Here is a 16,019-nt window from a genome sequence, read left to right on the forward strand (position 1 = left end):
ATATATATATATATACAGAGAGAGCGAGAGAGAGATTTTAAGTATATATATTATATTTATACACAGACATGAAAGAAGTAAATAGACACCCCTATAATCATTAGAATTTATTTAAATCTGAAATTATAAATTCAAATTATTTGTTAGTTGTTATAATGTGAACATTTGGTATTTAGTACACATGCTCTTTGCATTTTTCAATGCAAGGGCCCTATTAGGCATGTTACTGATCAGATGGTGAATATTCTCTTACGGAATTTCTTACTAAGTTACATGCAATAATCTCAAAAGGTCTGGCTTTGAAGATACTTTCTTGTTCTGTTTATGAAATGTCCTGTCCATTATGCCCAGAGGTGTTCTATAAGGTTCATATCTGGTGACTGGCTTGGCTTTGGAAGCTTTCTAATGCCATTCGTTTCCAACAATCTTGGGTCATTTTAACCGTGTGACAAGGAATCCCATCTTCCATAAATAGAGTCTTCTTTAATCATTTCACCACTGGAGAAGTTTGGAAGGAGTCCTTTCTGCAATATGGACACATATTTATTTGAGTTTATCTTTCTCTCACACTCCACCAGCTCTGATCAACCATTGCTCCAAATTGTTCCCCAGACCATCACAGAATAGCTGCTGTGTTTCATTGCTGGTTGCAATCTTTTCACATCAAATTCTTAATCACAGAGTCTCCAGACCCACACTTGACCACTGTTAGGAAATACAGCATATCTGGACTCATCAAAGAATATGACAGTGTCCCAAAATGCTAATGGCCTCTCCACCATCTTGCTGACCCAGTTTTTTCTCCGCTTCATATTGGCTGGTCAAAGATGTGACTTCCTTCTTCCTGCTCTGCCATAGTAACCAAGTTTGTGGAGATACCTGACAGCTGTTCTGGGACTGACATCAACTTGCTCTGCCATGTTAGAGGTCTTGCAACGAGAATTATCCTCCACATTTCTCTTAGCAAAGAGAAGGGTCCTGTCTGAGGGCCCTGGTTGATCTGGACAAGGTGATGTGGACTCCTTCCCCTCTCTGGTGAATTTCACAATCACTCTATTAACTGTAGAAAGCAGGATCCCAAGGTTTTCTAAGATTTTACTCTATATCCACCTTCAGAATGACCCACAATACAGCCTCTTTGAAATTCAGACAGTTCTAAGGCTTCTTTTGTACATGGCATGATTAAAAACAGTCACATATATAATCTGAAACATAAAAATGTCAATTAATAAGAAATATAAACCTTTACAAGTTAGAATAAACAGAAAACGATGTTTTATTGGGTGTCTAGTTACTTCTAACATGTGTGTATATAATATGTATTATAGGTGCAGTGTATTGTATATAATATATATCATATATGTGGTATATTATATATATATTATTAAAAATAGTCAGCGGCCTTTTAGCAATGAAATTGAAAATAAAAAAATCTTTTTTTTTAGTATTACATAGGCTTGCGGTATGATAAGGTTTGTCCTGACCTTGTATATGTATCCTACCTCTCTATTCATCCTGGCGAATGGGGCCATTACTGTGATATGTATCAATTACAGTCTATCTAGCTATGGTGATGTGCTCCCGAAGTGGCCATAGATGATCTGTTCAGTTTAATCTGGGAAACCTTACTCATGAACTATTATATTCTATGTGGATGTATTTTTTGATTCGAAATATTTTACTCATGGATTATTACCTTTTGGTGTGAGTGAAGTAAAAATAACTTTTTAGTCGATTTATTCTTTATTTGTTTACCTGCTTTCTCAACTTTTTCAGCTTGACACATTTTTAGTATTTTAAGTATTTTATAAATTCCACTTCATGCCACTGCTATGCCAATGTGTTTCATTTGGCGCAGTTTGGCCAGATGAAGGTTCATGACAAATATTTTGCCAGTTCCACCTGGAGCATCCAGAAAGAAAAGACCTGCTCTTTCATTTTCAATGCTCAAAATATTGGTGTTATAACCACACAGATGGTCCTCCATCAGTTTGTGTTCTTTCTCAGCTATATATGCCGTCAGTTCCTCAATGTCATAGCTGATTTTTCGCAGGTACTCAATTGTGAGATTGTTTGATGCTTGCTCTGGTTGAGGCAGACCAAATGTGGAATTGCCTTGACCTCCCATAGCTTGCACTCAGGTGTCCAGGTCAAGTAATGTTTCATTGTAAACGGCGTTATTGAATGTGGTAATTTCTGTTGAGGTTTGCCTTTGATTCCTTTGTAGGATGTCCTCTGCCATGCTGGATTGTGGGTCACCCAAAGCTTGAGAAGTTCGTCCAAACCACATGTCATCAATATGATAGGAAATAGCTAGCGCTGTTGACTTAGTGCTGTGCTGACTGCTGTCTCCTCCAGTGGCTGGTCCTGGTGAGCATCGTAGTCCATGTTTGGCACAGGCTTCTCTGTAGGTCGTGTAGACTTCCCCATTGTGTCTTTGAAAGTCTATGAATGATGTTGGACCTCTGATAGTGTGCACCAGTAGATGCAGAAAGAACTCCTGCTGATTAGGGTGTACAGTGTACACTCGCCCAATGGCCCCCCCCCCCACCACTTCTGAAGACAGCATCTTCTTCCCAGTCCTCAACATGCGCTCCTTGCTTGCGTCTGTTCCATCTATTGTGTGCTCAGGGATAGTACACGGGGACTTCTACATACAACATTGTTTGGGCAAACAGATCACGTTGGCATAATTTGAAGAAAGCTGTCAAAGTGGTTTCTTGTGGATTCAGAACTACGTTTTGAGCATTGTCTTCTGTGAAATATACATACTGGCCATTTTCAAGATGTACAAATAGATTGTAAGAAGGTGTTCCTACATGTAAACAGGGTGTGACCTTTGTAATGATAGTGCATTTGTCTAAAAGCAGAACAGTTCTTCATGCAGTGCTTGTCAATTGGCTGAAGTGATTTGAAAGGCATCATCATTCATGGTATATTTGTGAATAAGTTACTTACTGGAATAAGGGGATCTATTGTTTAAAAGAAAATACTATTTACTTGTTTAAGGGTTGTACTGGATAAATTGCAAAAATACTTCTAACAGATCAAATACTAAGAAATAAACATACTCAACTTGATTTATACCAAATAATATAGGGAAATGAATGGGTTATTTCCTTTGGCTGTTAAAATAAAATATACTACTTGTGTATAAAGATCCCTTCCAGGGGTCGTAGCCATCCAATTATAGATTTTTATTAAGCTTCAATGAGATTAGTAACAAAATTTATGTTACTATAGCATGTTTGCTAAGTTTTGCGAAAATTCGTTAATGGGTCTAGACAGCAACTTGATGCAAATAGGCAAACAAACAGACAATTTGCTTTTATATAAGTAAAAGATAAGATATATAATATTTATTTATTCATACTAGAATATAAGGATAAAATCATGTTAATGATTTTTTATCAGGTAGTCAGCATGCAATAAAAATTTATAGGTAATTTATATATCAAATTAATAATCATATATATATGTATATAATCATATTAAGGGAGTAAGGGCAAAAAAAAAAAAAAGACAACCTATCTCCAACATGCTTGAAAATACTGAGGCATTCAGATACTACCAAAAAAACTCCCAAAATATACATAGATTGTAGGCGAGCGAGTGAAAAAACATTAAAAAGACTTTACATTAATTGTGGTCCAATTTCTAAATTAAAGCTGTAAAAACAGGCTTTTTTTTCCTTTCATGAAGAATGAAAAAGCCTGTTTTTATGGCTTTAGTCTAGAAACTAGACCCATTTCAGAATTAATGTGAAGTCATTTTTAATGTTTTTTCACTCGCTCGCCTTCAATTTGTATATATTTTTGGAGTTTTACGGTAGTATGTGAATGCCTCGGCATTTTCAAGCTCCTTTAATATAATTGTGTACATATATATATATATATATATATATATATATATATATAATTAATAATTTAATATATAATATATATTTATATATTTTTTACACTTCTATTTGTTTCAGTCGTTTGACTGTGACCATGCTGGAGCACCACCTTTAGTTGAACAAATCAACCCTAAGACTTATTCTTTGTAAGCCTAGTACTTATTTTATTGGTCTCTTAAGCCGAACCGCTAAGTTATGGGGGCGTAAACACACCAACATCAGTTGTCAAGCGATGTTGGGGGGACAGACACCTACACACATATATACAATGAGCTTCTTTCAGTTTCCGTCTACCAAATCCACTTGCAAAACACGCTCAAGGTGCCATGCAGTGTGACTGAACCCAGAACCATGTGGTTGGGAAGCAAGCTTCTTACCACACAGCCACTCCTATGCCTATATATATATATATATATATATATATATATATATATATATATATATATTTGTATATATGTATATATGTATATATATATATATATATATATATATGTATATATATATATATATATATATATCATCATCGTTTAACGTCCGCTTTCCATGCTAGCATGGGTTGGACGATTTGACTGAGGACTGGTGAAACCGGATGGCAACACCAGGCTCCAGTCTGATTTGGCAGAGTTTCTACAGCTGGATGCCCTTCCTAACGCCAACCACTCAGAGAGTGTAGTGGGTGCTTTTACGTGTCACCCGCACGAAAACGGCCACGCTCGAAATGGTGTCTTTTATGTGCCACCCGCACAAGCCAGTCCAGGGGCACTGGCAACGATCTCGCTCGAAAATCCTACAGGAGCCAGTCAGGCGGTACTGGCAACGGCCACGCTCAAAATGGTGCATCTCATGTGCCACCCGCACAAGAACCAGTCCAGGGGCACTGGCAACGATCTTACTTGGCTTGCCGGGTCTTCTCACGCACAGCCCATTTCCAAAGGTCTCGGTCCGTAGTCATCGCCTCGGTGAGGCCCAATGTACGAAGGTCTTGCCTCACCACCTCAGCCCACGTCTTCCTGGGCCTACCTCTTCCACGGGTTCCCTCAACTGTTAGGGTGTGGCACTTTTTCACGCAGCTATCCTCCTCCATTCTCACCACATGTCCATACCAGCGCAATCGTCTCTCTTGCACGCCACAACTGATGCTTCTAATGTTCAGCTTTTCTCTCAAGATACTTACACTCTGACGGGTATTCACATTGACATTACACATCCAACGGAGCATACTGGCTTCATTCCTTGCGAGCTTACGTATGTCCTCAGCAGTTACAGCCCATGTTTCACTGCCATGTAGCATGGTTGTTCGTACGCATGCGTCATACAGTCTGCCTTTTACTCTGAGTGAGAGTCCCTTTGTCGCCAGCAGGGGTAAGAGCTCTCTAAACTTTGCCCAGGCTATTCTTATTCTAGCAGCTACACTTTCAGCGCACCCACCCCCACTACTAACTTGGTCGCCCAGATAGCGGAAGCTATCGACTACCTCTAGTTTTTCACCCTGGAATGAGATAGAAGTTGTTTCCTGTTTGTTTGCAGTCTTTATTGCACCTGAACATCTGCCACAAACAAAAACTAACTTGCTAGTTAACCTGCCTTTGATGTTGCTGCACCTCTTATGTGTCCATAGCTTGCACCGGGTACATCTTATAGAGTTACTACCTACTCCTTTTCTACATACTGAGCAGGGCCATCTACCTGAAGGGGTTTGTGTTTTATCTACCTTCCTACTTATTAGGATTTTGGTTTTAGCTAGGTTGACTCTAAGGCCCTTCAATTCTAGACCTTGCTTCCACACCTGAAACTTCTCCTCTAGTTCTGATAGTGACTCCGCAATTAGGGCAAGGTCATCAGCATAGAGGAGCTCCCAGGGGCAACCTGTCTTGAACTCCTCTGTGATTGCCTGGAGGACTATGGTAAATAATAGGGGGCTGAGGACGGAACCTTGGTGGACCCCTACCTCTACCCGGAATTCATTGCTGTACTCATTTCATATATATATATATATATATATATATATATATATATATATATATATATATATATATATGACATAGGTTAGTAGAGTTAGTGGTTGGAATAACTGTCTAAAGGATAAGAATATCTGTTTTACTACCGGCATAAATTACCCATGTTAACTCTGGGCATGCAAGCATATTATTTTCATAGGGTACAGGCAATAACAAAAATAATCAAGAGTTTATCAGGAATCAAATTTAGTTTAAGCAGTAAATGGATAAATATGTTGTGAACAACATATTTAGAAGCTATAGGTTTCGTGTAATAGGAGTGGAGGAGCTAATTAGGTTTGTGTTTGGAATTTAAGTTGACATAAAATTTTGGTGAAAGGTTTTAATTTAGATCACTTGAAAACAGGGAGCTTGTATGATAGAACTAGGTGTGCTTTCAGGCAGATTGCTATCAAAAGAGGTAACACAGGCAGTTTTCTGTCATGGAAGTAGAAATAGTGGAATAAAAAAAAATCCCTTACTTGAAAAAACAAGAGTTGGTGACAGCTCGCATAAAAATAAAACCTAGATGTTAAATGAGCAAACATTTTAAAACAGGTGGTTTTGTATTAGAAAAATCTGAGGCAGTTTTAGACAGTTTGTTATCAAAAGAGTTAATATTGAATTAATTTTAGTGTTATAAATAAAAATTTAACATGCAAATTAAAGGCAACTAATCATCTAACCACCAAATTTTATGTTTAAGTTATCTTATTCTTCTTTACTTTCTTTTCTCTTTTCCTTCCTTCCTTCTTCCTCCCTCTCTCTTTCTCACTTAGTTGCCAGAATAGAACAGCAGAATGCCACTAACCTTATTCTAAGTTAATCCTCTGGAGTTTAACTGAACTGGAATTTATTTTCTATTCCAGTTAGGTAAATTGTAGGATGTCGTCATTTTCATTACAGTCTCATAACAGAGCCAGCCAAATATCCTCTACTCCAGCATTTCCCAACTATAGTTTCCTGGAACCTGTGAAGGCACATGGCTTAGTGGTTAGGGTATTTGACTTGTGAGTATAAGCTCAATTCCCAGTGGCCCATTGTGTCATTGTGCACGGCACTTTATTTCACATTGCTCCAGTCCAATCAGCTGGCAAAAATGAGTGGTGGTGGTGGTAGGGGGTAAGGGTGGCGGCAGTGTCAACGACAGTCCTGCTGCCTCTAGTTTATCTTATAAGACAGTGATGCCTGGTGGTTACCACTGTTGATTAGACAAGCATTCATTATAATAACCCTTTCTTGTGTAGGCACACAGCCTGAAATTTTAGGTGGTGGTGGGGGGCTAGTTGATTGCAGTGATCCCAGTGCTCAACTGGTACCTCTTTCATCAATCCCGAAAGGATAAAAGGCAAAGTCAACCTCAGCAGAATTTGAATTCACAATGTGCAGACAAAAAGTGCCAATAAGTATTTTGCCTGGCATGCTAATGATTCCGTGAGCTCACCACCTAAATAATGATAACTAAATTCATCAACCTGTTCATTGACACCAGCACAAAATAGTTACCTGAGGGACTTTTATGATGATTACAGCACACACCCTAAAACCTTACAAACAAACAAACAGTTCATTCTAACAGTTGACAGAATATTTGTCTGTGTTTCTTAACAACCATTTGCAATTTTAGACAAACCCATAGCTTTTTCTTATGCTATCTCAATGTGTTTCTTTCATTTCTTCTCCATCTTAACTATCTTAAGAGTTGATAATTTGGACAAAACTGAAAGAAGGTTGTTGTTGTAGTTAGATATTTTCACTGTTCTGTGTGTCAGTGCAGGGAGGGTCCTAAAGTCCCTATGATGAATGTGCTTAAGAGGTTGGTTGGTTGGTGATGGTTATGATTTAGTCAAAAGATGAAGGACAGTTGCCATATTATTCTGCAGGGCTTGCTGAGACTGGTGATGAGAAAAGAAGGAAGATTTTGATATTCTTAAAGTGGAAACCCAATCTAAATACTTGCCACAGTGTAGACTCTGCTGAAGGCTTCTGAGAGCCAAATGATGGTGGTGACATTAAAATGGTCAATGGGTTACATCTACCATCCAAAAATATGGACAGCCCCATTCCATTCCTCATAGACAACCCCCAAGTCAATACCACATCTACAGATCCAGTCTATTCCACATGTATAACCCCAGCCCATTCCACATGGACAGCCCCCAATCTATTCTACATGTACAAACCCAGTCCATTCGACAAGTTCCCTCACGGTTTCTATCAACTCAAGGTGCTGCATAGGAGAATTGAACCTGGACTCATTTAATTGTGAAGTGAACTTCTTAACCAGACAACCACGACCGCATCCATGTGTATTATATGCTACACCTGTCCTGGCTGCTGCCTCCTGGAATCAATCGCAACAACCAGTCATCACTGGGTATCAGACACTCCTTCACATCGATGACCCAGTTATGTCATTACCAATACAGAAACTACATCATATGATTCTGAACAGTTTAGTGGTTAGCCCGGTGGGGGGGGGGGGGGGGGTCAGAACAAGAAAAAAACTTTCACATTTAAATTTTTCTGTTGGAAGATGGATTGGCTGATGATGACGATGACAGTGATGATTTTTGCACATTTATATAATACTAATATAAATAGTTAACAGCTGAATACTATTATTTATTGCTAATTACTCATTCAGTCATTAATTCTTCATCATTAACAGCAGCATCACTAGCACTACCATTATTGCCATCATCCATCATCATCAACACTATCATCTCCATCATTGCTTTACATTTGATATTTTTTCCCCCCCATTAAACTGAAGATTAAAATCAAAATAATAAGATGATTAATATGTCTTTACCAAATAGAACAGCATACTGATTTCAGGCTAACAAGGGAGAAGTCACTCAACTTGCTAGACATAGCAGCAAAACCCCTTCGAGTTCCACTCTCTCATCTTAACTCTTTTAAAACTATTTCTTTTAAATCGTTCATATATACATAAGGCGCAGACATGGCTGTGTGGTGAGAAGCTTGCCAACAAGTCTTGCGAGTGGATTTGGTAGATGGAAACTGAAAGAAACCTGTTGCATATATATCCTCATTTAATGTCTATTTTCCATGCCGACATGGTTTGGATAGTTTGACAGGAGCAGGTAAGCCACAGAACTGCACCAAGCTCCACTGCTTCCTTTGACATGTTTTTTACTGTTGGATGCCCTTCCTAACGCCAACCACTTTACAGAGCGAAGTGGGTGCTTTTAACATGGCACCAGCATATACATGTGTGTATTTGTGCTTGTCCTTTACCACTGCTTGGCAACTGGTGTTGGATAAGTACCAGGTTTAAAAAAAAAAAAAAGTACTGGCGTCAATTTGTTCAACTAAAACCATTCATGGTGGTGCCCCAGCATAGCCACTCTCCTATGTCTGAAAAAAGTAAAAGATAAACAAAGATATAGTCAAAACCTTCCATTGTGTCATTTTATGGCATTTATTTTGATCCCTGGAATGATAAAATGCAAAGTTGCCCTCAGTAGGATCTGAACTCAGTGTGCCAAGCATCAAACAAATACAGAGGCATTTTGTCCAGCATTCTAATGATTCTGCCAATGTGTTGCCTATTGTTTTTGTGTTCCAAATCACTATATAATATACTAAACCCATGTTTATATTAAATTCCTTCAAATTCTTGATTATTTAATAAATGTATTCATACCAGCATGGAAGCTGAATATTAAAAGATGATGATGACAAAGTGAAGAGGAGGAGAATGAGGGTGGCATTGATAGTGATGATAATAGTGGTGGTGAGCATTCCATTGTGTCTTGTTGAAATGCGAGGTGGTATCCAAAAGTTCCTGGACCAGTTATGTTTAACAAAGAAAAAAATTTTACATAAGTTTTAACATCATCTCCTTCAAAATAGTCACCTTGCACAACAATACACCAGTCTCAGCATTCCTACCACTTTTAGAACCCAGCCAGGAAGTTGTTTTCTGTAAGCGAGCTGAGGACCTTCTGCGATTTGCTCTGGATCTCAACAACAGTGTTAAAATGGCAAACTTTGAGCTGCATTTTCATCTTGGGGAAGAGATGGAAGTCCGCAGGTGATAAATCTGGCAAATAGGGCAGGTGCAGAAGTGATATTATGATTTTGGCAAGAAACTCATGAGTGAGGAGAGCTTGATGATACAATGCATTGCTGTTGTGAAGAATCCAATTCTTCACGCTCCACAGATCCAGTTGCTTTCTCCAAATGTCCTCTCTCAAATGCTTCAAAACATCACAGTAGAACTCTCGATCGATGGTCTGGCCTTGGGGTATGGATCCTCAATGTACATTACCGCAGATTTTGAAGAAAATGTTGAGCATGCCCTTGAATGAGCTGTGGCATTGTCATGCCTTCTTCAGTTGTGGAGATGAAGAGCTCTTCCATTGTGACGACTGCTGCTTCATCTCAGGGTTATACCTGTATGCCCAACTCTCTTTACAGGTGATGGTCTTCAACATGAAGGATTAGTCATCAGCAGCAGGCTGACGGAGATCTTGAGAGGCTTAGATGTGATGTTGTTTCTGCTCGGTGGTCAACAGGCAGGGGACAAACTTGGCAGAGACATACTACATGTTCGATTCAGACATTAGGATTGCCTGCACAGACTCATATGACAGACCAACAACATCAGCAAAGTGATTGATTGTTCTCCAACAATCTTTATGTGCAAGCTGATGAATTTCCTCGCTCATGGCAGGTCTTCCAGATCACTCACCATCTTCCAGAGACATTCTTTCGCTTTTGAAGCGCTCGTGCCACCCAAAACATTGTGTATGACCCATTGCCTCATTTCCTTAAGTTTTGCCAAAGCATGCTCAATGACTCTGTAGCAGACTTTCCAAGTTTAACACAAAATTTCACATTGGCTCTTTGTTCCTATTTCCTGTTCATAACAAACTTGCAGACTACTTGCATACACATGATCACAAAAACACAAATTTCACAGCTTGTAAATACAGCAATGTCACTTGGCACACTGCCCCTCATGAAGATCACTGCTAGCTCTCACTGTGCACACAACTGTGTGCTTCCATTTGTTGGCATGCGACAGTATTTGTCCAGGAACTTTTTAATACCACCTCATATTGTTAAAAAAAATGTTCTTTTTTTCTGTTTTCAGTAAAGTGACTTCTGTATATCCCACTTCTTATTAAGGACAATGTCTATATCTGTGTTTTTGCTTTGTCTTCAGTAAAATGACTTGTAAAGCTTTTTTTTTCTGTTTTTAGTAATGTGACTTCTATATCTGATTTTTTTCTTCTTGTTTTCAGTAAAATGGCTTTCTGTGTTTTCTTTTTTTATTTAACAATTTCTGTATCTGTTTTTTTTTCTGTTTTCAGTAAAATGACTTGTAAATCAACCAAGAAAAAGGAAAAGCCAACCAAATTCACGTAAGAGTCCCCGTGTGGGTTTTTTCCCCTCTAAATATAGGCATAAGCATGGTAAGAAGCGTGCTTCCCAACAACACGGTACCAAATTCAGTCCCACTGCAAGTGGCAAGTGTCTTCTATTATAGTCTCATGCTAACTAAAGCCTTGTGAATGAATTTGGTTGACAGAAACTGAAAGAAGCCCATCATGTGTGTGTCATTGTGTATGTCTGCTCCTCACCACCACTTAACAACCGGTGTTAGTTTGTTTATGTCCCCATAACTTAGTGGTTCAGTAAAGAGAGACCAATGGAATAAAAATCAGGTTTTTAAAAAATGTAGGTCTGAGACTGATAAAAGATAAAAGATATTCAACTTTATGTTAAAAGTCACTTTTTAAAAACCCCACCCACTAGTCCTTTCTACCATAACAAACTGAGTTCCAAGATTTGTGTAGACCAGTAACTGAAGGGGTTGGCTATATTGGCTGTTTATATTACTTGATACTGAGTTTTAATCTTTGTTATCAGGGATTATTGTTGTTTGGGAATTAAGTGGGGTGAGCAGCTGGCAAACATCTCATTTATGTATGTGAGTATGTTTGTGTCTTTTATCTTTTTCTTTTACTTGTTTCAGTCATTAGACTGTGGCCATACTGGGGCACCAACTTGAAGAACTTTAAGCTGAATGAATCGACACCAGTACTTATTTTTTTTAAGGTTTGGTACTTATTCTATCAGTCCTTTTTACCAAACCATTAAGTTATGGTGCTGTAAAGACACCAGCACCAGTTGTCAAGCAGTGGTGGTGGACAAACACAAACTCAAAGACATACACATATACAATGGGATTCTTTCAGTTTCCGTATACTAAATCCACTCACAAGACTTTGGTCAGCCTGAGGCTATAGCAGAAGGCACTTGCCTAAGGTGCCACGCAGTGGGACAGATCCTGGAGCCATGTGGTTGGGAAGCAAAATTCTTAACACATAGCCACACCTGTGTATCTGTAAGTATGTGAACATGTATCTTTGTGTGTTTTCGTATGAGTTTGTATGTGTGTGTGTGTTTATGATTATGTTCAAGTCTGTATGTGGATGTTTATATGCATAAATATTCTGTTCACTTTTGTGTGCACATATAGTAACTATGTATGTGTGTGTGTGTGTGTGTATAATATATATAGGTGCAGGCATGACTCTGTGGTAAGAAGCTTGCTTCCCAACCACATGGTTCCAGGTTCAGTCCCACTGCATGGCACCTTGGGCTGACCAAAGCCCTGTGAGTGGATTTGGTAGATGGAAACTGAAAGAAGCCCATTGTATATATATATATGTGTGTGTCTTTGTATCTGTGTCTGTCCCGCCACCACCACTTGTAACTGATGTTGGTGTGTTTACGTCCCTGTAACTTGGCAGTTCAGCAAAAGAGACTGATAGAATAAGTACCAGGCTTGCAAAGAATAAGTTATGGGGACTATTTCTTCAACTAAAAGACAGTGCTCCAGCATGGCTGCAGTCAAACAACTGAAAAAAATAAAAGAATATATATATGTGTATTAGCACCAAGAAGTGTTTAGGCATTAGCAAAATTTAGGTTAGTTAAAATATGTTCATGACATATTTCAACTGCTAAAATGCAAATTCACTGTAGTTACCATGGAGAAAATATCTCTCTTATGGTAAAACAGTGTGAAAACACCAGATTTGTTTGGTGTCACCATCTATCAGGAATCCCAGAGTCAACTCTGAACAAACTTTCCTCTACTAATTTCACTCACTTGTTGATCTGCCCAAACAGTGGGATAGAACCTGAAACCACATGGTTGTGTCTTTAAAAGTCTCTATGAGTGCCATACAATTTACTCTTTTACTTGTTTCAGTCATTTGACTGCGGCCATGCTGGAGCACCGCCTTTATAGTCGAGCAAATCAACCCCAGAGCTTATTCTTTGTAAGTCTAGTACTTATTCTATCGGTGTCTTTTGCTGAACCGCTAAGTTACGGGGGACGCAAATACACCAGCATCGGTTGTCAAGTGATGCTGGGGGGGGGGGGACAAACAAACACAAACATACACACACACACACACACACACACACACACACACCCACACACACATACGACGGGCTTCTTCCAGTTTCCATCTACCAAATCCACTCACAAGGCTTTGGTCGGCCCAAGGCTATAGTAGAAGACATTTGCCCAAGGTGCCACACAGTGGGACTGAACCCGGAACTATGTTGTTGGTAAGCAAGCTACTTATCACACATAAAAGTCACTATTTCTTTCAGATTCTCTCAATAAAGATTAGCAGGGGAAGGTTTAATGGTGGCAGGGGTGCACAGATTTCTTGTTTTTTATTATTTATCGTTTGTGTTAGGTGATGGGGTTTGTGGCAAGAGTCATTTGAACATCAGATAAAAATACTGCTTTGCCATTTGTCAGACAGTAGCAGAAGTTAAATATTTTGGATATTTCTGCAGCCTAATAGAGGATCAAGACTATTTAACTACATTGATGTTACTGACCAAGATGCACACAACCTGAAACTGAAGATCTAAAAACAAAGTTAATGGGGTAGGAGCAGAGATTTCAAGCATGGTGTGGTGAAACATCTCAGTTGCAGCCATTGAAGAATTATATAAATGTGTGTGTGGTTAACAAGTTTGCTTCCCTATTACATAGTTTTGGGTATATTTCCACTGCATGGTACTTTGAGCAGTTGTCTTCTACAATAGTTCCAAGTTGGTCAAATCCATGAGTGGATTTAGTTGATGGAAATTGAGCGGAAGTTCATCGTGTGTGTATGTTTGTGTGTGTGTGTGTTTGTATGCACACTTGTTTAGATATCACATGAATAGTTCTAAACAAACATCACCATCATACATGTGATATTGTTTGTTTCCACTCTTCCATGAAAAATATGTCAGAGCATTGATATTATTATTTTGCTTGGAAACAGGTGAAGGTAGCCAGCCATAGAAAGTCAGCCTCAACAAATTGCATCTGACACATGCAAACATGGAAAAGTGAATGTTAAACGATGATGATGGTTATATATCATCATTATTTAACATCCATTTTCCATGCTGGCATGAATTGGACAGCTTGACAGGAACTGGCATGGTCAGGGACTGTACCAGGTTCCATAGTGTGTTTTGGTTTGGTTTCTGCAGTTGGATGCCTCCCTAACACCAATCATTTTACAGAGTGTACTTGGTGCTTTTTACATAGCATCAACACCAGTGCTTCTTACATGGTACCAGCACCAATGCTTTTTACATGGCACCATACCATAGTCCATGTTTTTAACATGTAATTGATATACTTCCCCCTAAAATTGCTGGTCCTGTGCCAAAATTTGAAACCATTATTATTATTATTATTATTATTATTATTATTATTCAGTGTGGGTCAGTCTTTGCTGGCTATTGCTATCATGCTAAACAACAGGCTGTATCAGATGTTATATTTTAGATACGTCCACTCCCTAATAGAGGATGAAAACCACTCAACTACATTGAAGTTGTTGACAGAGAGACGCATCATAGCAATTGAGGATATACCAAAGCTAATGATGATGGTGGTGGCGGGGGGGGGGGACACAGGGATTCCTGGTGCAGCATTGAGGAACACATCTTAAGTGCAGCTACTGGATGAAGAAGATGATGTTGACATTGAGGCTGGTCATTTTACAGGACAGTTATTGGCATGGTTTACATTAAATCTAGCTCATTGTGTTCTATCAAGTATTGCCTACATCTTATTCACCTAACTACGCTCTACCATCGCTCCTCTATCTGTGGCACTACTTGGTAGCTGTACTCGCTTGGGAGAGAAACTGCACATATTACTCCTTTGCACTACCAGTTACCTTCTCCTTCCCTCTAGAACCTCCTTTCCCTTATTTTCTCCACATAGTTCTCACCAAACACTTTCTTTCTCTGGATGTTAAATGATGATGATGAAACTTCATTTCTGTTATAACTTTACACCTCAACAGATTTAGATACAGCAAAGTTTCTGAAAGAAATGGTACAATATTCCATATCTGTGTGGAATAAAGAACTTGCTACTTGAGTCATAGAAAAACACTGCAGACCAACCACCGACTAAGAGTACGTCCACAAAGAACAAAGACAGCTTTTAGTTTAGAGAAGCAAACTCTTTAGTGCCAGTAACATTTTAAAACACACCCTGCCTTATTCATTGTTTTTAAAAGCAGTCTACTTAAGTGCTCAGTTCATACATTTTTATATCTGTTTTAGGAATTCTTCCTGTGTGCCCTTCCTCTCTTACTAACAACAAACTAAATTATTGCTTACCTATAATACAACTATTGTATATACAATGAGTATACATACACACACATGCACACACACACACACACACACACACACACACACACAAACTCAGCAATTATAACATGCATATATAACATTCACACATGTGGTGATAGTAGTAGTAGTATGACAGACAGACAGACACACATACATGCAGGAAGTAGTAGTATGACAAACAGATACACATACACACAGGAGTGGTTAAGAAGTCCATTTCCCAACCACATTCTTTTGGGTTCAATCCCAATATATGGCACCATGGGCAAGTATCTTCTCCTGTAGCTCCAGACCAGCCCCCAAAGTTATGTGGGTGGATTTTGTAGAAGGCAAACTGGAAGAAGACCGTCGTGTGTGTGTGTGTTTCTGTCTTGACATTGCATGACGATTATAAACAAGTGACACTA

The 16,019-nt window shown here is 38.8% G+C and overlaps 1 protein-coding gene across 3 annotated transcripts in view; it reads left to right on the forward strand.

Moving 5' to 3' along the window:
* LOC106870769 (ubiquitin carboxyl-terminal hydrolase 44-like) overlaps positions 1 to 16,019 on the forward strand; it is a 123,482-nt gene that overhangs the window by 53,789 nt on the left and 53,674 nt on the right. For 2 of the 3 annotated variants that reach the window (XM_089340679.1, XM_089340678.1), the window contains one exon: positions 11,244 to 11,294. In XM_089340679.1, the coding sequence (XP_089196805.1) occupies positions 11,248 to 11,294 (47 nt within the window). In that variant the 5' untranslated portion in view covers positions 11,244 to 11,247. Of the gene's footprint in view, positions 1 to 9,571; positions 9,659 to 11,243; positions 11,295 to 16,019 lie in introns of all 3 variants that reach the window. The other variant, XM_089340680.1, reaches the window with a different exon arrangement.

The sequence above is a fragment of the Octopus bimaculoides genome, chromosome 23 (assembly GCF_046866305.1).
Source record: "Octopus bimaculoides isolate indiv1 chromosome 23, ASM4686630v1, whole genome shotgun sequence".
NCBI classification, from domain to species: Eukaryota; Metazoa; Mollusca; class Cephalopoda; order Octopoda; family Octopodidae; genus Octopus; species Octopus bimaculoides.